At 38.2% G+C, this 26,257-nt stretch overlaps 2 protein-coding genes and 1 pseudogene across 2 annotated transcripts; all 3 read right to left on the minus strand.

Moving 5' to 3' along the window:
• Nucleotides 1–996: 996 nt before the first annotated feature.
• Nucleotides 997–13,120, minus strand: LOC131949036 (uncharacterized). The gene is made up of 9 exons (XM_059310804.1): nt 13,054–13,120; nt 12,795–12,929; nt 12,472–12,530; nt 11,763–11,895; nt 11,404–11,492; nt 7,007–7,081; nt 5,897–5,962; nt 5,053–5,223; nt 997–2,014 (listed from the first exon to the last, which is right to left on the minus strand). Exons 1-9 carry the CDS (start codon nt 13,102–13,104, stop codon nt 1,126–1,128), a joined length of 1,668 nt encoding a protein of 555 aa, XP_059166787.1. The 5' UTR covers nt 13,105–13,120; the 3' UTR covers nt 997–1,125.
• Nucleotides 13,121–13,174: 54 nt separating this feature from the next.
• On the minus strand, nt 13,175–24,346 carry LOC131949037 (protocadherin-like wing polarity protein stan). The gene is made up of 15 exons (XM_059310806.1): nt 24,229–24,346; nt 23,889–23,942; nt 23,559–23,654; nt 22,887–22,988; nt 22,433–22,540; nt 22,047–22,160; nt 20,761–20,857; nt 20,151–20,260; nt 19,388–19,558; nt 18,823–18,966; nt 18,132–18,302; nt 16,586–16,782; nt 14,561–14,684; nt 14,278–14,324; nt 13,175–13,202 (listed from the first exon to the last, which is right to left on the minus strand). Exons 3-15 carry the CDS (start codon nt 23,625–23,627, stop codon nt 13,175–13,177), a joined length of 1,482 nt encoding a protein of 493 aa, XP_059166789.1. The 5' UTR covers nt 23,628–23,654; nt 23,889–23,942; nt 24,229–24,346.
• On the minus strand, nt 15,384–16,155 carry LOC131949035 (RNA-binding protein PNO1-like; annotated as a pseudogene).
• Nucleotides 24,347–26,257: the final 1,911 nt, after the last annotated feature.

Raw genomic sequence — 26,257 nt, forward strand, 5'->3', positions numbered from 1 at the left:
TTTTTCTGAATATTCAAGATACTAAACTAAGTAGTTAAAGAGCATACATTTATTGAAGTGCGTATAATAGTTAATAAACAAATTCTTTATCTAAAAAACTATATAATTCTTTTATTATAGTCAATAGTATAGTATGAATTTCATTTCAATAATTAAAGAAAACATAATGCAACGAAAAGAAATTAACCGCTGGATATGTGACCTCTTTAACAGTGACGGCAAAAGTGACAGGAAAACATATGACTTACTAAACCATGACGGTAAGAGTGATAGGAAAACATATGACCTACTAAACCATGACGGCAAGAGTGATAGGAAAACATATGACCTACTAAACCATGACGGTAAGAGTGATAGGAAAACATATGACCTACTAAACCATGACGGTAAGAGTGATAGGTAAACAAATGTGATGAAAACAGACAGCTCTGCCAGCAGAATTGTCATCAACCCTGTGCTAGTTATCACATTGAAAACACTCAACAGATGTTGTAAATATGCTACACCGTGCTTTAGATGTAGTACTTTGTGTAGATAATAATGTTGTATGTTTGCAACATTTTGCATTAAATCACACTGTGTTTTATATAACCCGAAACGAATGTTATATCTTGTTATTATGTCACCGTGTTGATTATATACCACTGGGCGAGTCCAACATAGTGTAGTATAATAGCTGTTGCATTGTATGTATGTCATTGTGGTGTATATGCGCAACATCTATATTAAATACATGTCACATAGATTAAAGTATATACCCCACATCGTGTTGGAATAATGTTTTATCTAGTTATCATGTGGTATAAATGCCACTAGGTATGTTTATGTGCCCCCAGAGGCGTAGCGACCTTTCCTGGCGCCCGGGGACAAACTTTAATTTTGGCGCCCCCCTCGGGAGAAACCTTTCAATTTGCACCCCCCTTCAAACTTTCGATTTGCACCCATTTTGGCGCCCACTAAGATCGGCGCCCAGGGCCCCTCCCCCCCTTCCCCCCGCCCCTTGCTACGCCTCTGTGTGCCACATCTATTTATTGTCACTGTGTGGTATATGTGCCGCATGGTATTGTTTACACACCACGCCGTGTAGTGACAGTATGAAACACACACTGTGCGACACAGCTGTGTTTACAACGCTGTGATTTCAAACATTTCATTCGCCAAATCGCCGTGGTGGGAAGGCGAGTCTACAAATTCCGTGGACGGTTGGTCGATTTCCTCTTCCGGTCTCTCCCCGTATGCACTGGCCTCCTCGTTAAAGTGAACTCTTTTAGCATAATCTGGCTCCGGCTCATACGGATCGTGTGGGGTGTACGTGTGGGCGGAAGTCGTCGGCGCCGAGGTCTGGGCAAAGGTCATGAGGTCAAGGTTGGGACCGGTGTGGAGTTGCTTCTCCGCGGTGTTGTTTTTGTTGACGTTGGCGTAGATGTCAGCGACCTCTTTATCGTCGTCGTCTTCATTATCGTCGTCGTGGTGGCTCTCTGCAGGGACCCCGCTGTCGGCCTCGCTCGGGCGTCTGGCTAGTGACGCGTGACGCTGGGAGTCTAACGGCGGTGACTCGTCCTCAAAACCCAGACTCTCGCGGTCCTGTTCGCCGTGAGACAACCTTCTCACGGCAATCACGGTCACGTGAGCAGGCTCCGTTATTTTCGTCACTTCCGTCGTCAAGGACGCGCGCTCGGTGACCTCGCCTTGACGTGAATCGGGGACGGGAACATCAGCAACGTCATACGTATCCCGGCTCCCTCTCCGCACGTTGCTCTGGTCCTGGATGTTGCTGTAGGTCATATCATCGTCCACAAACGTAGAGTTGACGTAGCCCTGGTCCAAGCTTGAGAAGTACGGAATGACCTCAGTCTCCCCCCTTGACGACCGCGCTGACCCGTTGCTGCGGCTCGACCTTGACACGTCGCCGTTGCGAACTTCCGGTATCTGAGTGACGCTGAGGCTTCGGGTGGCGTCGTAAATCTTCGTGTCCTGATGCAGCTTTTCAAAGAGTCGGAGGTTGATTTTGTACCTGGACAAAAGGCACATTTTAAAGTTAGGGTTTTAAACTTATCTAACAACAATAATAGATTGCTAGTAACGGTTCGCGTTTCTGATGCTTTGGCCAAACAATTGCTTTAGTTCCTTATTGTTACAGTAAACAATAATTATGCATTACAAATCTTCCAAAGTTTATATTGTTTATGATTAGAATTGAATTCTATGTCTCGTTTTTATTTAGGTTTCTTTGTAAAAAGGACTTAGAAAAGTTGTCTCCTACATTTATTTAACATGAACGCTACCTTTCCAGTAAATGTTTCTATTCTCACGGATTTTTTTCGAAAATAGAATTGTACTTTTTTAACCTCTTTTTTGAATTCGTTTAATTTTTTTCGAAAATAGAATTGTACTTTTTTAACCTCTTTTTTGAATTCGTTTAACGAACTGTTTATCGTAAGCTTAATGAACTACGAAATAAATATGAACGCATGACACAGGAGGTTGATGAGCTATAAATAAATATGAACAAATTATGTAGTGAACGAGTGAAGGCGGATGAATGGGATGAATTACGTTTGTACCTTTTACCCTATTCCGTTCGTCCCTGTTCAGTTCTCGTGCTGTGAGTTGTAATAGTCCGGTTGGTACCAGTTTATGAAAGGGTATATAAGGTGATTGAAAACGTGTGTGATGGCCTCTGTTTCGTACATACCTCCAAGGTTAGTACAGGTTTGGTCTATACTAGGTTTTAGCCATAGTTTTACTAGCTTTTTGTATTTTGTGTTTAGAATAGACTGTGTTAGGTGTAGATAATATTAAATTATTTTAGTTTTAACGAGCCTTTGTTTACATTCAGTCTTGTTTTGTAACCCGTTTGTGGTTGTTTGTCTTATGTGTTCCGCTACGCATCGGATCACATGTAAGGCATGTCCGTGTGTTCACAACATATAATTGATCTGAACAAGACTGTTTGTTTTTGTGATTGTAGTGCAGAGATTCTTCCGGGCATCTCTTCGGGTGTTCGTCGAAAGTGGACGCATGTGGACGGGGAGGAGGGGGGTATAAAATTCCAAATTTTTGTGAACGTCATAAATGGATGACCCCTTACACTAGGCTGTCATATGCCTGTGCCCCCACAGTCCTCAAACGAAGCAGTGACGGTGACCTGAGTCAAAGTGGTACCTTGGATAGATGTTTTCTACCATACATTGTGGTAGGTACAGTCTCTGGATCACAACAATATGACGTCAGGCCAGTGAAGATTCTACCAGACACGGTAGCCGCCGTGTCAGTGTTGGTGAGTGACTGTTTACCCTAGTTGGCATCATTGTACGCCGGAGAATCTGTCATGCTTCAGGGTATAAAGGACGCAACCTCCAGCGCACCCCTGCACACAGTTTACCTAAAGTCCCGTGGTATTCCCGTGCTCAACACACCGGCCATAGAGTGGTCACCCTTGCGGTGAATCCGACTCTACCTATCCCTAACATCCAACTCCTATTAAGGAAACAACACAGCCCCACCACTCTCGGCTATGAACTCCACCCTATGCTAGTGCACGTCGGGCTAAATATGCCTGTGCGCACCCCAACTCTCGTCCATCAAGAATTGTCTCCTGATCAGCTGTGTGCTATGACCTGATCAGCTGTGTGCTATGACCTGATCAGCTGTGTGCTATGACCTGATCAGCTGTGTGCTATGACCTAATCAGCTGTGTGCTATGACCTAATCAGCTGTGTGCTATGACCTGATCAGCTGTGTGCTATGACCTGATCAGCTGTGTGCTATGACCTGATCAGCTGTGTGCTATGACCTGATCAGCTGTGTGCTATGACCTGATCAGCTGTGTGCTATGACCTGGTCAGCTGTGTGCTATGACCTGATCAGCTGTGTGCTATGACCTGATCAGCTGTGTGCTGTGACCTGATCAGCTGTGTGCTATGACCTGATCAGCTGTGTGCTATGACCTAATCAGCTGTGTGCTATGACCTGATTAGCTGTGTGCTATGACCTGTCCAGCTGTGTGCTATGACCTGATCAGCTGTGTGCTATGACCTAATCAGATGTGTGCTATGACCTGATCAGATGTGTGCTATGACCTGATCAGCTGTGTGCTATGACCTGATCAGCTGTGTGCTATGACCTGATCAGCTGTGTGCTATGACCTGATCAGCTGTGTGCTATGACCTGATCAGCTGTGTGCTATGACCTGATCAGCTGTGTGCTATGACCTGATCAGCTGTGTGCTATGACCTGATCAGCTGTGTGCTATGACCTGGTCAGCTGTGTGCTATGACCTGATCAGCTGTGTGCTATGACCTGATCAGCTGTGTGCTGTGACCTGATCAGCTGTGTGCTATGACCTGATCAGCTGTGTGCTATGACCTAATCAGCTGTGTGCTATGACCTGATTAGCTGTGTGCTATGACCTGTCCAGCTGTGTGCTATGACCTGATCAGCTGTGTGCTATGACCTAATCAGATGTGTGCTATGACCTGATCAGATGTGTGCTATGACCTGATCAGCTGTGTGCTATGACCTGATCAGCTGTGTGCTATGAACAGATCAGAGATGAAAACTTGTGTTACCAAGTCAACCCAACAAGTTCACAGTTCAACAATCTACGTCTGATTGCAACGACGAAAGTAGTGTGAATTGTTACCAGCCAACACGTCTTCTGAACTCTCTAAGCGATTTAAGCGGTAAGCTTGCACACCCGAGAAGCACTCTGAAGCGCTTGCTAATTTAATCCATGATTTTGCATATGTATGTGGTGATACCATAAGAAACCAATCTCTGCGAACATGATATTGATGTAAATATTAATTAAATTATTTTAGTTTTAACGAGCCTTTGTTTACATTCAGTCTTGTTATGTAACCCGTTTGTGGTCGTCTGTCTTGTATGTTGCGCCACGCATCGGATCACGCGTAATGCGTGTCTGTGTCTTCACAACAATAATAAAGTAGTTGATGAATAGTACAATAAATATGAATCAATGCAACAGAATGTTAATGAGCCATAAAGCAAATCCGAATGAATGCTGTACGAAGGCTGGGTCGAACTTACTTCTGTCTCTGTCTGTACAGCAGAACAGCAAACAGCAGGCAGATGAGCAGCAGTAGGATGGCCAGGGCTAGCACTACGCTGAATGGGACAGTAAACAGCTTCTCGCTGTCTTCAGACTTGGTGGACTTCTGGAAGGCTGAGTAGATGGCTGGGGCGTGGGCTTTAAGTAGGCTGTGGAGATTATTGTGTGGGATTATTGTGTGGGGTTTAAATAGGCTGAGGAGTAGTGGTGTGTGGGATTATTGTGTGGGGTTTAAATAGGCTGAGGAGTAGTGGTGTGTGGGATTATTGTGTGGGATTATTGTGTGGGCTTTAAGTAGGCTGTGGGGTACGAGTGTGTGTGGGATTATTGTGTCGGCTTTAAGTAGGCTGTGGAATAGTGGTGTGTGGGATTATAGTGTGGGCTTTCAGTAGGCTGTGGAGTAACTATTGTGTGGGGTTTACGTAGGCTGTGGAGTAACTATTGTGTGGGATTATTGTGTGGGCCTTACGTAGGCTGTGGAGTAACTATTGTGTGGGGTTATTGTGTGGGCCTTAAGTAGGTTGTGGAGTAACTATTGTGTGGGATTATTGTGTGGGGTTTAAATAGGCTGTGTGGGACTTAACGATTGTGTGGGATTATTGGGTGGGCTATAAGTGGGCTACGTATTAGTGGTTGTGTGGGCCTTAACTTTAAGTAGACAGTGATGTACTGGTGTGAGTTAACAGTGTGGGCTATAAGTAGGCAGTAGATGAGTGAGTTTGTGGCTTGGTTGTGTAAGCCTTTATTGGTCTTTGTGTGATGTAATTAATAATTAGAACAATGGACTGTCTGACGTATTTGATCTACCAAATGAAACTTTACCTGTTCAGATCTGTTGGATAAACTTTGTGACCATCAGCAGTTGTAGCGGAGATATAGACCTTTGAGCTAAGATATACACAAACATAATGCGAATTACTCTAATCGTGTATTGTATTTATCTTAGGATGATCTCTTTACTACATTACTTAATGCCTCTAGTATAGCGCCAGCAAGTCATATATTTACTTTTGCAAGTATCAACACCCTAGCCATTACCATAAATAAACTATAACAATAATCTTTCAATGGAATCTAATTCTAATCCTAACCCCGAAAGAGTCATCCAAGTAGAAATAAAAATATCAGATTCTGAAATCCATTAATACTGCTGGAGTTTACAAATGAATTCTTCAATTTATTAACACAAATTTATCGATTGTTGTAAAAAAGCTGAAAACATTTAAACTTTAGAGACCAGAATATACATAACCATTTTTAGCGCAATTTCCATACGGACAATTGCGATTATTAACTCGTCATTTCTGGATGGATGTATGGATGGATGTGTGTCCGCAGCTTTAAGTGGTATCTCCTCCTCAACGAAGCAATATCGAGGACTAGTTCCAAAAGCAAATATGTTAAGTGAGTTCCAAGGATGATTGTGGGCCAAAAAAATTCCCGGAATTCCTTCCTGGATTTCCCGGAAAAGCCAAAAAACCTCGAACAAATGCAGTGTTTGCTCCATATCTCCGGCAACCAGACCACTTAGTGACTTGAAACATTTACCAATCGATTCCTGCCATAATTTAGAACAATATTGCCGAAGAAAGTTTTCAAAAATATCCTTTCGTTCGGTCACAAAAAATATTTACTACTTTTTTAAACTGAGCATCTTGTAGGCCTAGGAAGAAAATTTAAACTGAGCATCGTGTAGGTATTTAGCTCGAAAAAATATCCTTTCGTTGGGTCACAAAAAATTAAAAATTGTTATGGATAACATAAGGAAATTGCGCTTAAATTGTCACTAGACTTTTTATTAACTTGTTTTATGATGTATTCTGTCATTAGCAGAGGCTTAGCATCAAAAACGGATCAAACTCTAATGTGAACTAAGGCTTTTAACGAAGGGACCTTGAGTAGGTTTCAAGGCTACCTCTACCATGTACTTACCCTAGACTGGCGACATCTCCTAGACTATCGATGCTGTGGATGTGTACATTAACGCCTAGTATGCCAGATAATTTTCTGAAAAAAAATAATAAAAGCTGCTCATGCATTTCTCTTATGTAATATAAATATTAGTTTAGTCCAGGGGTCGGCAACCCTTTGAGACGGAAGAGCCAAAAGTTATAATTTACCAAATTTCTAAGTTTTAAAGAGCCACACACATTTTTATTTCAATATTACAATATTTCATAAGGAATATATATATATATATATATATATATATATATATATATATATATATATATATATATATATATATATATATATATATATATATATATATATATATATATATACCTGTGCAGGTCGATATGTGGCAAGGTAAAGCGTGTCTTAACGTGGCTTAAAGTTTGAGCAGGTTAATTTAGCAAATTGGTGATTGTAAATATGTCAGGTGTTTTTTTTAGTTAGAAGGTGAAATAAAACGAAGGAACATGAAAATGCGGTATCGATACCGCTAATAGGGTACTTAGTTTGTGAGACATTTTGCATAGTCTGCTAAACGGAAAAAAACTAAAATAAATATGCCAGTTAGAAAGTTTAATAAAAAACGAAAATAATCCCACTAAAACAGAGTTAGTCTCAATGTTTTACTATTTTAATTGAATTTTTGAAAACTTACCTTTTAAACTCAATATGAGATTAACAAAAACAAGTAAAATGTTGAAATAAAAATTATACGGCAGTAACGGCCAATAACCGCTGCTAATAAGAAGGGCATATATGATTGGAATCATAATCGCGTTCTATCGTTTTTTAAACGGTTAACATGACAATGCGAACGACTACACTTGAATTAGATTTTGTTGTGCACGAAAGGTTTTAGCCTGTGACGTCATATTTAATTTACTTGTGCAACTAGCTACAATCATAACAGCCAACAATCGTCTGTAATACTGTAATGATCCGTCAACATATGTAATGATCCGTCAACATACTCAACAATCTACCACACGCACATATTCACCTACACATCTCACCCCATACTGTCACATCCACCTCCACACCCTCACATCCCATCTCCACATTCCAGAAATCACTACCACACTATCACATCTCTCATCTCACTTCCACACTCTCATATCTCCCTCCCATTCCCACACCCTCACATCTCACTCCCACACCCGCACATCTCACTTCCACTCTCACACCATCACATCACATTCCATCGCCACACCCCCACATTCACCCCACACCCTCACATCCTTTCTCCGCTCATCCACATTCACCCCACACCCTCACATCTCACTCCAAAGCCCTCATACGTCGCCTACACTCCTAACCCCACACCATCACATTACGCCTACACTCTTCACCCCACACTCTCACATTATGCCAACACATCTCACCCCACACTCTCACATTATGTCTACACATCTCACCCCACACTCTCACATTATGCCAACACATCTCACCCCACACCCTCATATGTCGCCTACACTCCTCACCCCACACTCTCACATTATGCCAACACATCTCACCCCACACTCTCACATTATGTCTACACATCTCACCCCACACTCTCACATTATGCCAACACATCTCACCCCACACCCTCATATGTCGCCTACACTCCTCACCCCACACTCTCACATTATGCCAACACATCTCACCCCACACTCTCACATTATGTCTACACATCTCACCCCACACTCTCACATTATGCCAACACATCTCACCCCACACCCTCATATGTCGCCTACACTCCTCACCCCACACTCTCACATTATGCCAACACATCTCACCCCACACTCTCACATTATGTCTACACATCTCACCCCACACTCTCACATTATGCCAACACATCTCACCCCACACTCTCACATTATGTCTACACATCTCACCCCACACTCTCACATTATGCCTACACATCTCACCCCACACTCTCACATTATGTCTACACATCTCACCCCACACTCTCACATTATGTCTACACATCTCACCCCACACCCTCATATGTCACTTACACTCCTCACCCCACACTGCACATTATGTCTACACATCTCACCCACACTCTCACATTATGCCTACACATCTCACCCCACACTCTCACATTATGTCTACACATCTCACCCCACACTCTCACATTATGCCTACACATCTCGCCCCACACTTTCACATTATGTCTACACATCTCGCCCCACACCCTCACATCTAAGCTCTCACATTATGCCAACACATCTCACCCCACACCCTCACGTGTCGCCTCCACCTGTGTAAGTAAGTTTAAGAATTAGATCTACAGCTCAATGACTCCAAATTAAACAGTAACAACCTATTATGCACTAATCCAAAATAACGGCATTAATATTAATCATATCAATTTTTATGATTTATCCCTTTGATATAAAGGGATCAAGAAATAATAGTAACATTGGCATTAAGAACTGCGATAACTAAGAGTAGATTAAAGTTACTGTAGAACTAAGATTGTAATAAATCTAAAGTGTCTCTATTCGTAATTAATTTCTTACTCATCCAAAATTTTGAACATTGAAAAACAATTATACACTGTTTAAAGTACAAATTGTTATTTATAATTTAATCTATTAACGATTATATCAGTGTATTGTATTTTGTTCTTTCGTAATATTTTTATTTTAAATTTAGAAATGTCATTTTGTTGTTTCCCTTTAAGGTAATAGTTTTACTAGTTTTTATAAATCAACACCCGCACATGCGGTATACACCAGGGATGGGCAACCTTTTACTACTGAAGAGCCAAAAGTTACAATTTACAAAATTTCCCAGTTTTTAAAGAGCCACTAACATTTTATTTCAATATATTGGCATTTGATTAGGATTTTATCTTGCGATCGAAATTTCTGGCACTTCCCAGTTAGCTAGCGCGCTGAAATTTTCAGGGAAGCTTTCTTTTGGATGACCATTGAATATTCAATTGTTATTATTACTAAATTGATCAATGGAAACATTTTATTGAGCATTTTAGACCGCTATATAATCTATATATATAATTCTCCTCTGCTAGCCATTAGAAAAAAAACCAGCGACGCGTACCTCGCGCGCAGTGAAGCGAACGATCACATGTCGCCACAGGCTTAGGGGCAGAGAATTTAGCTTGAACCGAGTTTAAACTTACAGGAGGTAGGCCAGTTTGGGGGAGACGATATGGTCGAGTGGTTGGGCACACGATTGCTATCCCACTCGACACGGGTTCAAATCTATGTGTTCTAGTCAGTAACGTATTCAAACAACGAGTTTTTTACGAGTTGTCTTTTTACGAGTTGTCTTTTTACGAGTTGTCTTTTTACGAGTTGTCTTCGTTTACCCAAAAAAAGTGAAAAGATAAAATCGATAGCAAGATTTTAATGCAAACAAACAGACAAAGACTAAAAAGTAGAAAATAATAATCATTAAAAAAGTTTTAAAAAACCCACGTTTTCTGATTGAACTAAAAAGTAGAAAATAAATGCTATAGGCCCTACATCACAATAATGCAAGCGATCACTCTACTATAAGCTAGCAAAAACGTGGGGCGCCGTGATTTTCTTACAGTTTCTAATACTGTTGACTCTCTACAAGCTCCCTAATAAAAGTCAATAGTATTATCTAATCAATAGTAATATAACTTTTACTTCGGCGCCCCACGTTTTTGCTAGCTTATAGTAGAGTGATCGCTTGCATTATTGTGATGTAGGGCCTATAGCATTTATTTTCTACTTTTTAGTTCAATCAGAAAACGTGGGTTTTTTAAAACTTTTTTAATGATTATTATTAAAATAAATAGCTTTAAATATGAATTAATATTAATTCATAAAAAATACACATGTTTCACCAGAATAATAAATTAGTAATCAAGTAATATACTTATAGGACTATTCCAATTGACTTTAGAAGCTGTTAATTTGTGTTTGTCTTTTTTACGGACAATATCGGCTCAGGAGGTGTCTCCAATTAGCCAGGCAGGCCTCAACACGGCAAACTTCGACTAAATGGCTTAGATATCGGTTTGATTACAGTTTATCGGTCGCTTCTGTCCTTCGGTTCTCACCAGGCTTATCTTCCACCCCACTGAACGCAGGATAAACGTGTACCCCACCGTCCAGTAAAATTGAAGTTATATAACTATAATAATATTTTTGCAAGGAGCTGGAGAGCCGCAACTTGACATCCAAAGAGCCGCATACGGCTCGCGAGCCGCAGGTTGCCGACCCCTGGTTTAGTCTCTTTAAAAAATCGTAATGGTTATTTATTGATGTTATTAAACAAATTAGGTACATGATCGATAAGTAACTATCCAAAATCACTGTTGATATGGGTTTCAGTTTTAAAAATGTTGATTTTATGCCTGTATAGCAACCGGCTATTTCCTAACTTACCTTGCCACACCCTCCCTGTCGGCCATTAGTTCACCACTGGCCGTCGGTAGAATAACCATTGCAGTTTCGTTGAATAAGGGGAAGTAAATCTTTAGAAAAAAATATTTTGCTTAATTGAAAGTAAATTTATTATCTATTATTTAGTTGTATTTTAAAATGAGATGTAATAAATTATTAAAAAAAAATTATTGTCCATTGAATAACACGTGGGTATGTTATTCACATAATTAAGTAAGTGGATTTAGTTAGTTTATTTCGAAGGAAAGATGTACACTTTTTTTATGGGAAGTCAATAAAATTATCTTTATTTATAAAGAGCGCCAGTCTAAGTATCCTTATACAGAGGTCAGTTTAATTACCATAACGGATGTGTGAGACTGGAGAGGCGGGGTTCCGGCATCACTGACTTCCAGAGAACACTCAGTGACGTCAGAGGGCGGTGAGGTAATGACCTTGACCTTCCCACTGGTACCGTCGATGCTGAACCACTGGCTGGAAATATTCACAAGACACGGGAAGTTAATTTTTTTTTGTTGAACTGGAACATTTCCACAGTAATCAAATCCAACTCGTCAATGGAAAAGGAGCCACAAACAATGTAAACAGGCTAGTCTTGTATTTTTATAGTCTGTGATTGTGGGTTCCCCCTTGTGTTGAGTGGTCCCCGAAGACAGTGTTTCTTTCATGCATTTCTCGGTCTACCGCCACCAATGAAATGGAATTTATATAGGAAATATATACTTTTACCAGTGTCAGCCCCCCCCCCCCCCCGGAGAAAAAAGTCTAAAAGAAACACTGCCTAGAGTGGTGTTGGTGTGTGAGGTGAATTATGTTATTTATTTCTTCAAACAACCACATTATCTGAATGATTCCAATCAAGGAAATAATTCAACAAAACCGCACGTCAAACAATAGCGTTTTATTATGTAACCAGAGGATCAGGTTAATGTGAAATTATAGAACGTCTTGCGGTGGTGAATACAAAAAGGGTTTCTGTACTTTAAAAATATCATTACGTAATCATTTGACTGGAACAAATAAATTTGGTGAATAAAGAATAGGACTCACCCACAGGTCAATATCCTGTAGGTCAGACGTGAGTTGTCGTTCAGATCTGCATCAGTCGCCTAGGCAACATAATTAGATATGTATATATATATATATATATATATATATATATATATATATATATGTATATATATATATATATATATATATATATATATATATATATATATATATATATATATATATATATATATATATACATATTTACTATATATATATATATATATATATATATATATATATATATATATATATATATATATATATATATATATATATATATATATATATATATTACAGCTAATGTGAACAAAAAATCCTACATTGACTTGGAGAACGACTTGACCAGGTGTGACGTCATCGCCGAGCGTTATTTGATACTGGCCCTGATCAAATGCAGGTCTGTTGTCGTTGACGTCACCAACATGGACATTGACGATCAGCGCCACAGAACCAGCCTGAGGAGCAGATCAGTACTTGGTTCTAGTAGATTTATCAGAGCTAATATTTCTCTCATATCTAACACGACTGCTAACACTACCAGAAGAAGAAATGGCAAGAATAATTTTTTTTTACTCCTACCGTATCTTCAAAGGCCAAAACTCTATAGCCGTCTTGTTTCTCTCTATCCATATCAGCGTTTGTGTACAGAATGCTGTGAAAAGAAATTTTAAGTCATATATATATCTATCTATCTATCTATCTATCTATCAGCGTTTGTGTACAGAATGCTGTGAAAAGAAATTTTAAGTCATATATATATCTATCTATCTATCTATCTATCTATCTATCTATCTATCTATCTATCTATCTATCTATCTATCTATCTATCTATCTATCTATCTATCTATCTATCTATCTATCTATCTATCTATCTATCTATCTATCTATCTATCTATCTATCTATCTATCTATCTATCTATCTATCTATCTATCTATCTATCTATCTATCTATCTATCTATCTATCTATCTATCTATCTATCTATCTATCTATCTATCTATCTATCTATCTATCTATCTATCTATCTATCTATCTATCTATCTATCTATCTATCTATCTATCTATCTATCTATCTATCTATCTATCTATCTATCTATCTATCTATCTATCTATCTATCTATCTATCTATCTATCTATCTATCTATCTATCTATCTATCTATCTATCTATCTATCTATCTATCTATCTATCTATCTATCTATCTATCTATCTATCTATCTATCTATCTATCTATCTATCTATCTATCTATCTATCTATCTATCTATCTATCTATCTATCTATCTATCTATCTATCTATCTATCTATCTATCTATCTATCTATCTATCTATCTATCTATCTATCTATCTATCTATCTATCTATCTATCTATCTATATATATATATATATATATATATATATATATATATATATATATATATATATATATATATATATATATATATATATGTGTGTGTGTGTGTGTGTGCGTGAGTCTATTCTTATGCGTGTGCATCTTTGGGATTGTATACTGACCCATACACATATACATTACTGTTTCTGCTGCTATACAGTGAGTATATATTCATACGAATGCATATTACTGCCCTGTGCCGTTTCTACCACTATTTCTTAGGCTATGAGTAGCTCAATATTATGGCTATATTAGTAAAACATTTATATATGAAAATATGTTTTTGGTTTATTTATGTAGGTATGTGTATAGTTTTAATATGCCATTAAAATATGTCATATTAATTTAAGTAATTAGCCTAGTCACAAATTAATTAGTCAATATTAAAGATAAAATATATGTTAATGTCTTACTCTTCAACTATCTTAAAATCTGTGGCGTTAGTCTTTAAATTTGTTTTCTGGAAAAATAAACAACAACAATGATTTGATTACACAACTAGAAGTTGAATATATACAGCCACATTAAACTGAAAATAATTCCGAAATATATAATGAATATATATAAATAAAATGAAAGCCAATTATTTATTTATTTTTTGTAAAAAAAAAATGAAAACTGTTTGTTCCAGATGATGAGGTCAATGACCTTGAACACAAACTCAATGACCAGGCAAAGAATGACAGAGATACCTACAGGTAGATCTGTGACGATCGTGCCCACTGGAACATTCTCAGGAATCGTGACGTCCTTGGTGCTGGATGCGGTGGTGTTGGCGGGAGGGGAGAGGATGACAGAGACAGGCACGGAGGTGCAGCGTCTGAAAGAAATAGTTCCTTATACTAGTATCTGTTGTGTATCTGTTTTAATTACAGCGTCTGAAAGAAATAGTTCCTTATACTAGTATCTGTTGTGTATCTGTTTAAATTACAGCGTCTGAAAGAAATAGTTCATTATACTAGTATCTGTATCTGTTTAAATTACAGCGTCTGAAAGAAATAGTTCCTTATAGTAGTATCTGTATCTGTTTAAATTACAGCGTCTGAAAGAAATAGTTCCTTATACTAGTATCTGTTGTGTATCTGTTTAAATTACAGCGTCTGAAAGAAATAGTTCCTTACAGGCCTACTAGTAACCTTTGTGAACCTTTCTATTTAAATTGCAGCTTCTGAAAGAAATGAATCCTTAAACTAGTAATATTTGTGTATCTTTCTCATTAAGTAACAGCGTCTGAAAGAAATAGTTCCTTATACTAGTATCTGTTGTGTAACAGTGTCTGAAAGAAAAAGTCCCCCAATGTTGTGACGGTTATAGTACATCCGCCTGATTGAATCACATCGCTTGAAAGGAACAGTCCTCAAAGACGTATCGTGTGTACATCTCTGGTAGAATTAAAACGCGAGGAAGTAACAGGGCCACAAGAAGTAATGTCCGTACATCTGACTGTACAGATTGGATGCCAGACACATGGAGTCTAAAGATAACCAAATCAAGCTGTAAGGCTTCAATTTGTTTTTAATATAGCATATTTATTTCAGACTATATCCATTTATACATGAATAGCTTTAGAATCTACTGGCTGCTCTTGAAGCCACAGTCCTCATTTGCCCATAGACTTTGCTTGGTGCACTGCCAAGAATTAAATTACAAATTGCCCTCCTGGCTATCTGAATATTTTGATAAGATCCCAGGATGTGGACTTAACTGTCTGCCAAGACGATCCTGGTAGTTGTGACATTTTCTATTGTAAACTTTGTTTTCCCATTGTTCCCTGCCACCCTGCCTATTGCTCTAGAAAGGTGATCTCCCTTGAGTGGTTTGACATCAGTCACATAAAAACTTTCTAAATACCAATGATCCAGTCTCAGTCAGGCCAATGCATCATCAACTTCAAAATAAAAGCTTTAACAAAATCTTCAGGTCTTTGTAGAGCTCCAATATCTTCAGTTTCTTTTCCTGCCTTTATCTCAACTTGTCGTTTTTTTGCAACAAATCTGACATTAAGCTTCAAGTTCTCCACTATTGGTGTGAAAATTTTAAGCCAGTCTTTCTGTAATGGTGTGTAGCGATGTGACGGTACAGGTATTCTTCTAATTTCACCTTTTGAAGAAGTCGAAGTAACAGTGTTAAAAGGTTTAAAATGTGGTCTTTTGGCAGAAGGGTTTGAAATATCATTTGTATCCATATCTGGTTCTTTTCTTTTTCTTGATTTAGTCTTTGGTTGAACAAATTGTTCATCTCCTTGTGCGTGTGATGATTCTGCCGACTCCATTTTTGTTTACCAGTAGTTGAAAAAGTTCTAACTTGTAAGGCTTCACATTTTTTTTTGTAAGGCAAATGTTTATAGTAAAGTACCAAACTGTCGTTAAATTCAATCAGCTTATAATAGAAGGGATAATAAATGAAATGCATTCATTTGTAGAGTTTTGATTGTGTTAGGATTATGGATATAGAGAAGTTTGGCATTGAGTTAGGTACTGTTTCGGCCAATTCTATTCCACGCATCAAACAACGTTAGTCATTTATATGTTTCAAGCTTAGCAAAAAATTTCGCCCTCCTCCCACTCGTCCATATAAAAAAGAAATCAATATTTGCACAATTTTCTTTCTTACCTCCCCGTGTAACTTTCTTTTTATTTGGGGTATTTTGATCGTCTAGTTTTCACAAAGTTTTATAGCTTTTAGTACAGTAAAAAATAGTTTACAGTTGACTTCACTTACTGAAGGGATACGTCGTGGGGATTATCACAAGCGGTGACCATCATGTAACAAGTAGTCAGAGACGCAACTTTCGACGTGAGAGTTATTTCCCCTGAAGTCTCGTTTATACTCATCATCCTACAATCTCCTACGGCGGAGCTGAGCAACTGGTACGATATTCTCGCGTTATCTCCCCTGTCAGTATCGGCAGCATTTACCTGAAAATATCAACATATAATGTATAGTTTAACACTGAGCACCCTGAGGTATTTAGATCACTGGATTATACACAATAGTTTTTTTTATTACTCATATTTGATGTTGTTATACCGGTAGGCCTATAAACACAAATAAATTATTTTTTTTTACTGTTGTTTACTTGATAATATTGAACATTTTCTATAAAAAAATTGACTAAACAAATTATTCCGAATTCTTTGCGTGTTGAACATATAAAAATTAGGCCGATTCTAGTCGGAATAAGATACGCATGCGATACGCATGCGCAATGGAGAGAAACTACGACTTAGCGGCGATGTTTTCGATGGTACTGCGCATGCGTGTGTTTACAACCGCAGAACCCTAATACCAACCCTAATCCTATCCTTAACCCTATCCCTAACCCAACCCTAACCCTAGCCCTAATCCTATCCCTAACCCTAATCCTATCCCTAACCCTATCCCTAATCCTACCCCTAACCCTCATTCTAGCCCTAACCCTAGCCATAGGTCACTGCGCATGCGCAGAACTATCTTTTGCCGAAAAATCTTATTCCGAGTAGACACTTCGTAAAAATTATCGTGCGTGAATTAACTGGCTATTGACCTAAATATCGCCTTGATGAGCTTATCTGGCCAATGAGGTAAATATCTTGATCAATTTACCTCTTAAATGACCTGAAATCCCTTTGCTGAACTTACCTGGCCAATGACCTCAAAGATCACCTTAAAGAACTTACCTGACCAATGACCTCAAATATCACCTTGCTGAACTTACCTGACCAATGACCTCAAAGATCACATTAAAGAACTTACCTGACCAATGACCTCAAATATCACCTTGCTGAACTTACCTGACCAATGACCTCAAAGATCACCTTAAAGAACTTACCTGACCAATGACCTCAAAGATCACCTTAAAGAACTTACCTGACCAATGACCTCAAAGATCACCTTAAAGAACTTACCTGACCAATGACCTCAAAGATCACCTTAAAGAACTTACCTGACCAATGACCTCAAAGATCACCTTAAAGAACTTACCTGACCAATGACCTCAAAGATCACCTTAAAGAACTTACCTGACCAATGACCTCACAGATCACCTTAAAGAACTTATCTGACCAATGACCTCAAAGATCACCTTAAAGAACTTACCTGACCAATGACCTCACAGATCACCTTAAAGAACTTATCTGACCAATGACCTCACAAATCACCTTAAAGAACTTACCTGACCAATGACCTCACAGATCACCTTAAAGAACTTACCTGACCAATGACCTCAAAGATCACATTAAAGAACTTACCTGACCAATGACCTCAAAGATCACCTTGCTGAACTGACCTGGCCAACGACCTGGGGATCCCCCTGTACGCTGAAGCTATACGCCTGTTGTGTGAACACAGGACTGTTCATGTTGACGTCAGCAATGGTCACGGTGATGTCCGCCACGCAGGTTGTGACGTTGTCACACGGCGCCCCACCATCTGGCGGGCTTCTCTCTACCAGATACACCTGTAAACAAAAGTTTTGTTGTCATGACAACGACATAATTTACGTTAACTGTAGATCATCACCACTAGAAGGACACAGACTCAAGTGCAATTATTAAAGCTACAACCGTCTCACTTTGAATTGACAGTCTCACCCTTGACATTAGCACGAGTCTCACCTTAACATGACCGTCTCACCTTGTCAATAGAGACTCACATTGACACCCACACCCACATTAGCATGACCGACTTACTTGACACGAGAGACTGACCTTGACATGAACTACTGACCTTGTCACGAGCTACTGACCTTAACACGAACTACTGGCCTTGAAATGAGCTACTGACCTTGACACGAGCTATTGACATTGACTTGAGCGACTAACCTTGACATGAGCTACTGATCTTGACATGGACTATTGACCTTGACATGCGCTACTGACCTTGACATTAGCTACCGATCTTGACATGAGCTACTGACCTCGACATGAGCTACTAACCTTGACACGAGCTACTGACCTTGACACACATGAACTACTGACCTTGACATGACCCGTCTCTTTGCCACGCAAAGCTTTAGAATCCGACACGACCAACCAGGTTTTCTGAGTTACGTCATCGTAGCTCAAATTGAAAGCTGCCAGGTCATCCGATGCCATGACGTAATCAAACTGTGAGTTTATGCCCTGGGGTCGGTAGATAAAATGATGCCAAGGTCAAGTACATTTCTTTTGAATACAAATATAAATTGTTAATAGCAGACAAAAATGGATCCACCTAAATAGGATGATAATACATCTACAAGTACTGAACTTTTTGACTTCCCGAAACATGTAGCGAACTTAAAAAAACAACAACTAAGTTTATTATATGACTATCTACTTGATATACCACGGTCATGAACAAAATCACTAATCATTAATTCGTAATTTACTGCAGTAAATTAAATGGTAACTTTAAATAAACAATATGTATGTTTCTAACACAAACTCTGCTGTAAAAATGGTAGCCTTTAATAAACAATGTTTATGTGTTTTTAACACTGAGTATTCGTTGGTCAAAACTTTGTTGTAAACATTTTTCGTCATTAGTCGATAATTTTTGTACCTCATCCTGGTCAGTAGCGGTCAGCAGGAGGACTGTGGTGCCAGGTCTGGCATCCTCTTGTACCGTGGCTGTCGTCTGCGAGGTCAAGACTGGCCTGTTGTCGTTCCTGTCGTCCACCACTATCTTGATGGTGCTGGTGGCGGTCATTAAATCATTGTCTGTTTGTGCCGCCTGGTGATACAGGGGGTTATGGTGGTACATGGTGTTATGGTGATAAATGGTGTTGGGGTGGTACATGGTGTTATGGTGGTACATGGTGTTAGGTTTTGTCATCGTGGTGCAAGTGTTTTTTTTTGTTTTTAAGTGTGCAGCCAATGCTAACAGTTTTGTCTTATGCTTAACTTAGTAGAGTTTGCTAGTTTAAAAAAAATTGTAATACATTATATGCATGGAAAAAAGAAGTATAGAGTAAATCTGGCTCATGCTGTATCACACACGTAGAGAACTAACTATTCATCCAAAAAAAGTTCCCGAGATTCTATATTTTCTGAATTAATGTTAAAAATTCAAGTATGGTTGACATGACCTTAACTAAAACAAGAAAGTTAGCTTGCGTATAGTTTGTTTTTATTTTGTAAACGTGGCGATAAATTGGATTTTATTAGACTAGGTTCAGTAAGTTTCTTGTCTCTATACCTAACAAGGCTAACCCTTACCACTAGTCTAAAATAGTCTAAACTAGTCTAACCCTTCCCACTTATGAAGTGAAAGTCAAACCTCGCCACCATGAACTAATTAGAGTAGACCGTCATGCTCAACTGACCTTGACAACGACCATAAAGCTGCTGTTGGTTTCACGGTCCAGTGCGTCAAAGACACGAAGTTGACCAGTGGTCAAGTTGATCTTCATCTTGAGACCCGTGGGCAGGGGATCTGTTTGGGGTCAACATAGAATTAACATACTTCCCTAGGGTGAAACACTTCACTCAATTCAAGGACTTTATCGGAAATCACAGCTTTGAGGCGTTGTTTGTTTTATTGGAAAGATGTATGATAGCTATGTATACCATTTTATACAGCCGCTATTAACTATTTAAAAAGAAATTTAGATCACAAACTACAAAACTAAACATACCGAACAAAGAATTATGAAACGTTGTAATACAAATAGAAAGATACACAACGGTAACTAGTATACACCTTGATATACACCAGCTATTAAATATTTAAAAATAAATTTAAATCCCAAAGTATACAATTCAACATACAATGAGTTAAGAAACAAGCTGAAGGTAAATCAAACTTGTGTATTACATAGTCAGAGATTAGATATTCATATAACTGGACATTGGCTGTACTATGTATTTAGCTATAACTGGACATTGGCTGTACTATGTATTTAGCAGCTGATGACGTGCATGTTATGTACTCACCTACGAAACTGTAGTTCAGCGTTGTGTTAATGCCGCGATCTCCGTCTAGTGCCAGAACAGGTGGCTCTGTAGTCAGCCAGGCTTCAGAAGGTACAGGCTGTATGATGGGATGGATTTTAAACAGGTGGTCAGTTGTGTAAGGGGTCATCCATAAATGACGTCACGCTTTTTTTGACAATTTTACCCCCCCTCCCCTCCGTCACACATCGTCACAAAAAGCCAGACCTTCCCCCCCCCTAAAAGGACGTCACACCTCAGCCTACAACCCCCCCCCCCTCAAAATTGCAGTTGAATTTTTTTTAAACATCGATATTTTTCCAAAATTTAGTCTGAACTCTGTCAAAATAGAGTGTTTTAATCAATTCCTATTACAATTTATTAAAACCGTTTTCTAAAACGCGAAATAACGTCTAAAATTCGTTTTCTAAGATTGCTTTTTTATAATACAAAAGTGTGACGTTGCACCATCTGACCCCCCCCCTCTCCCTCATCACACACCGTCACAAAATTACGGACCCCCATCCCCCCCCCTAAGAGTGTGACGTCATTTATAGACGACCCCTAACACATTTCCAAAATAAGCAGACGAAAAAATAATGTTGGATTTTAAACAATGATCGGGAAACAGTAAGTTTGTAACTTCTATGACGGATTACACTTGTAGAATAAAATGTTTTAAATGGGTTTTAGGAATCAGTTATTTTTCTTGAATTTATTAAAAAAAACTTAATACATAAACTGAAATGTTCACAAACTTAACTATGAATGAGAAATTAATCTTACAACGGGGAGGCACAGTGTTTTAACCGAATCAATAAACAACATGGAGACTATAATGTTTTGTGAACCATACAACAATATCAGAGACCTGTCTCAGTAATATGTAAACAGACAAGTATAAGATGCATCAACACAGACAACAAACAGAAACACCAAACCAAATATCAGACTCACGATGCGAGACCAACATGATACAAAGCTTACAAGTAAAGAAAGATATCAAATTTACTAAAATATTTCCCGTAAAATCCGACCAGTTGCTTGATATTTCTAAAAGACATATATCTTAAATTTTAATGACAAAAGTAATTGCTAATTAGGTTAAAAATAGATATTCTTGCATTGTCATCGGAGATAAATGTATATGGAATGTCGGAACAAAATCGCTGCATTAGAAGTGTTTTAAAATTGATTTACGTGATTTGCCACAACCCGCAAACCAACACACGAACAAATAAACGCCACTGTAAACTAAATAAAAGCTTGTAATAAAAAAGGTAACTCACCCCCTCCATGACGTGTAGCGTGTAGATACTGCTGGTAAATTCTGGTCTCTCGTCATCAACGTCATCCACATATATCATCAACATCATGCTGGATGTTCGGTATTCAGATCCGGTCTGACGAGGTGATAATAGCTACTTTTAAATGTCATCAGTAGAATGTCACCTTCTTTATGCCATTATAGTTATGACATGATAGAGAGCGAGAGTAGCTTATATCTACAAAGCAACTGATATGACTACACTAGTTTGATGCACAAATCAAACACAGCAAGAACAACACACACTAAAGAAACCTCGTTCTTTTACAGATAAATGTATTGTAGTATAAGAAAGTTACTATGTGTTGACTGTAAAATATATAAAGCCAATTGTAGACAGTTACCTACCGATGATGTCATAGCTTTAAGAGTTACTTTGTATAAATTCTGCCGTTCGTAGTCCAACTCCTTGGCTACAATTATCGCCGAATTCGTCACGGTAAACGAACCAGTTTCCTACAAAATATTCAAATGTTTTAAATACTGTCTTATTATGGGTAAAAAATTATGGGTAACAACTAGAGTTTCTTTTAGGCATCTCTTCGAGGGGGCTCCCCCCACTGCCCCGCCCGAACGAAGTAGAATTCTCATAGAATATATATATATATATATATATATATATATATATATATATATATATATACATATATATATATATATATATATATATATATATATATATATATATATATATATATATATATATATATATATCTCTTTATTAGTGCTCCCCCCTCCCCCTCGAGGAAAAAGTCTAGAAGAAACACTGGTAACAACAGACGGTACAGTTCTGGTAACTCACAGACGAAACATCGTACAGGGGCGGTTGAGAGTTACAATCATCGTCCGTGACGGTGTAGTTTGCGTTGGTGAAATTCAAGACAACAGTACCCAACGGCACTCGCTGTAACGTTAGTTAAATGTTGTTTTAGTGACAAATAAAAAGAGTCTAAAAAACATAGGGCAAAAGCATGTGAGCAAATATAATAAGAAATAATATGTGGTAACATTTCATCACATTTTGACACTTGGAGAAAGGTTACATAAGGACCAGGTTGTTCATGGGGCAAATGAAGTCGAGTTTTTTAATATTATAAATATAATATATATATATATATATATATATATATATATATATATATATATATATATATATATATATATATATATATGCATGTGCACATTTTAGAAAAAATCCACTTTTAAAGATCGAAATAAAACATTTTATTATGGATAAAACAAGGAAATTGGCAGTTGCTTTCTTTTTGTCCCTAAAAATTAATACAATCTGTTTTAACAATAATATTACCGATTTTAAAAAATATTTTCGGCTATCAAATATCCTTATAATATTTGCCAAAACGTTCCCTTGTTACGATAAACCCAAATTTCTTGTATTTAGGTTTTGACAAATATCGACTTGTACTTAAAGTTGGATACATAAGCACACAAACCCCAAGAAAACATCACTCACCTCCTGGACCCGAACTCCACGCTTTAGAATCTGTGGAAACTTCGGATCATGGTCGTCACTATAGTTCATTTGAACAATAAGCAACGCCCCGGTATCCTAAGAAGTTGAAACATTATCTTTAAATTTTGAGTAAGGTTTTAAAAGGCTGGTCTACATATGAGAATGGCTTTGGTGTTGTATTCTTAATAAATAAGTATAACAAAATCAGTCGATTAAAAAACACGTTTAACAGGTTCTAATTTTTCAACAGTTTTTGTTTATGTTTGTGCTTTAAAGTCATTATTTATGCGATATTCTTGGATGGAAGAGATACATGTTAGAGAAACTCACCACACCAGCGCAAGTTAGATGCCATCTCCCTGTTTTTGTCTCATCACAGCGACTCTGGGGATAAAAGTATTAATTATTCCCACGGCCCAAATCACTATTGGAACACTATTGCACACAATAATAACAGAGATTTTTTTTCATTTTGTGCACGCACTTTCATTTAGATTTCACATTTTCTAAAGTTCCTACATTTTAACGCATTACAACTAAAGTATTATTAAATGTGTTTTTTAATGATAAATTTTAATGTTTTTGTCCTTTGAAAAGTTTGTTAGACGTAGCCAGGTAACTGTCAATCCAGGTCTGAAAGATGTCGGTACAAATACTGAAATCAACTCACCTTGTTAGTTTCCCCATCCAGTTCTATTGTGTCTTTTGTATAGATACTACCATTTACCACATGTATAAGCGTTGATTCAGATGGGTTCAGTCCCAGCTCAGTAAAAGTTGTGTTAGACACTAAACCACCTAAGACAAGATCATAATTGTTAGATAGTCAGCTTGAGGTACTCCTGTAGTTTACGTACGACTAAATGTATCTTAAAAATTTGAATTTAATTCATAGGCAAGCATATCATCATCTTTTATCATTCATGCCGAATACACACGGGGCAGATCAAGTAGAGTTCATTTATTTCAATGACCTCAGGCACCCATCAGAACGGGTTGGGCTACAGACTCGAACTGGTGTTTTGAATTCGAGACTTACAGCTAACCGACGTAAGCTTTACCACCCGACCGCGGCGTCGTATAAAGAGGTTAGTTAAAATACCAGCGTGTTACAATTAGCCGTTACTTGCTTGACATCTTACCTGGTGCCCTGTCAAAACGGCCCGGGACAAATCGGCCCCGTCAAAACGGCCCCGTTAATATGACCCCGTCAAATCAACCCCCGACCAAACGACCCAGTCAAAATAGCCCGTCAAAAGGGCCCCGACTTATTGGCTCCCGTCAAATGGGCTCCCGTCATATTGACTTGCGACATATAGGCTCCCGACAAATGGGCTCCCGATATTTAGGCTCCCGACAAAAGGGCTCCCGACAAAAGGACTCCCGACATATTAACCCCTGACAAATAGGCTCAGGACATATTGGCTCCCGACAAAGCGGCTCCCGACATATTGGCTCCCGACATAAGGGCTCAAGACAAATGGGCTCCCGGCAAATGGGCTCACGACATATTGGCTACCGACAAATGGGCTCCGACATATTGGCTCCCGGCAATTGGGCTCCCGACATATTGGCTTTTGACAAAATGACTCCCGACATATTGGCTCCAGAAAAATGAATGATATGACCACTATTGGCATAAAAGTAACCATTGTGTCCTACCTCCAATACCACTATAACCTCTTTTTAATGCCCGAATGAATTTGTTTTTCATGAACCAACATTAATTCACAAACAAATCGAGCCTTTAACAGCTAAATTCCACCAATTCTAAAGTTTTGATAATGTTTAACTTACAACAGAAAAGATCTGTTGCTTAAAAGCGAGCACAGAAGTGTAAATGTATGATATACATGATGTTTACATGATAACAGCATTTTGTTTTGATAACCTACAAGCATACTGCAGTTAGGAAGGTACAGCGTGGACCCTTCTCCCCACACTGAGTTGGAACAGCCTATAACCGACTCAATTATGAATGTCATAGATATATGACCCTTAAATTAAAACATACTATATTTTATAATAGATAAACTAATATAAATAATAATCATTAAAAAAGTTTAAAAAAACCCACGTTTTCTGATTGAACTAAAAAGTAGAAAATAAATGCTATACATGACAATAATGCAAGCGATCACTCTACTATAAGCGATGAAAAACGTGGGGCGCCGAAGTAAAAGTTATATTACTATTGATTAGATAATACTATTGATTTTTATTAGGGAGCTTGTAGAGAGTCAACAGTATTAGAAACTGTAAGAAAATCACGGCGCCCCACGTTTTTGTACAATTATATAGCGGTCTAAAATGGTCGATAAAATGTTTCCATGGATCAATTTAGTAATAATAACAATTGAATATTCTATTGTCATCCAAACCAAAGCTTCCCTGAAAATTTCAGCGCGCTAGCTAACTGGGAAGTGCCAGAAATTCCGATCGCAAGATTTGATTGGAAAGACAAACAAACAGAGACGAAAGCAAGTTAAAGAAAACGTGGGAAAATAAGGCCTGCCGAACAAGAGATGCATACGTTGTATTACATAAGAGTGTTGGATAAGCTAACTCTAAAGAATATTGATGAAGGGGTCCCACTGGCATGTGTCATATTCAATGAGACTGCTTTGCCGGAGTCTCTACAGAAACGGTAATGTCAGTGCAGTGGCGTAGTTAGGATTTTTGGGCCCCTATGCAAAAAT

This window comes from Physella acuta, unplaced genomic scaffold (assembly GCF_028476545.2).
Source record: "Physella acuta isolate Inbredline_101_S28 unplaced genomic scaffold, ASM2847654v3 ptg000670l, whole genome shotgun sequence".
NCBI lineage: Eukaryota > Metazoa > Mollusca > Gastropoda > Physidae > Physella > Physella acuta.

Excerpts from the sequence above, each read along its gene's own strand:
- LOC131949036 (XM_059310804.1), bottom strand. The coding sequence starts at position 13,104 with ATGGATAGAGAGAAACAAGACGGCTATAGAGTTTTGGCCTTTGAAGAT. Across the intron at positions 12,930-13,053 it reads TTTTGGCCTTTGAAGATACG|GCTGGTTCTGTGGCGCTGAT; the intron begins GTAGGAGTAAAA and ends TCTGCTCCTCAG. Across the intron at positions 2,015-5,052 it reads CTGTACAGACAGAGACAGAA|GTACAAAATCAACCTCCGAC; the intron begins GTAAGTTCGACC and ends CCTTTTGTCCAG.
- LOC131949037 (XM_059310806.1), bottom strand. The coding sequence starts at position 23,627 with ATGAACTATAGTGACGACCATGATCCGAAGTTTCCACAGATTCTAAAG. Across the intron at positions 18,967-19,387 it reads CCGCTACTGACCAGGATGAG|GGCATAAACTCACAGTTTGA; the intron begins GTACAAAAATTA and ends TACCGACCCCAG. Across the intron at positions 14,325-14,560 it reads CGATCGTCACAGATCTACCT|AAAACAAATTTAAAGACTAA; the intron begins GTAGGTATCTCT and ends TTATTTTTCCAG.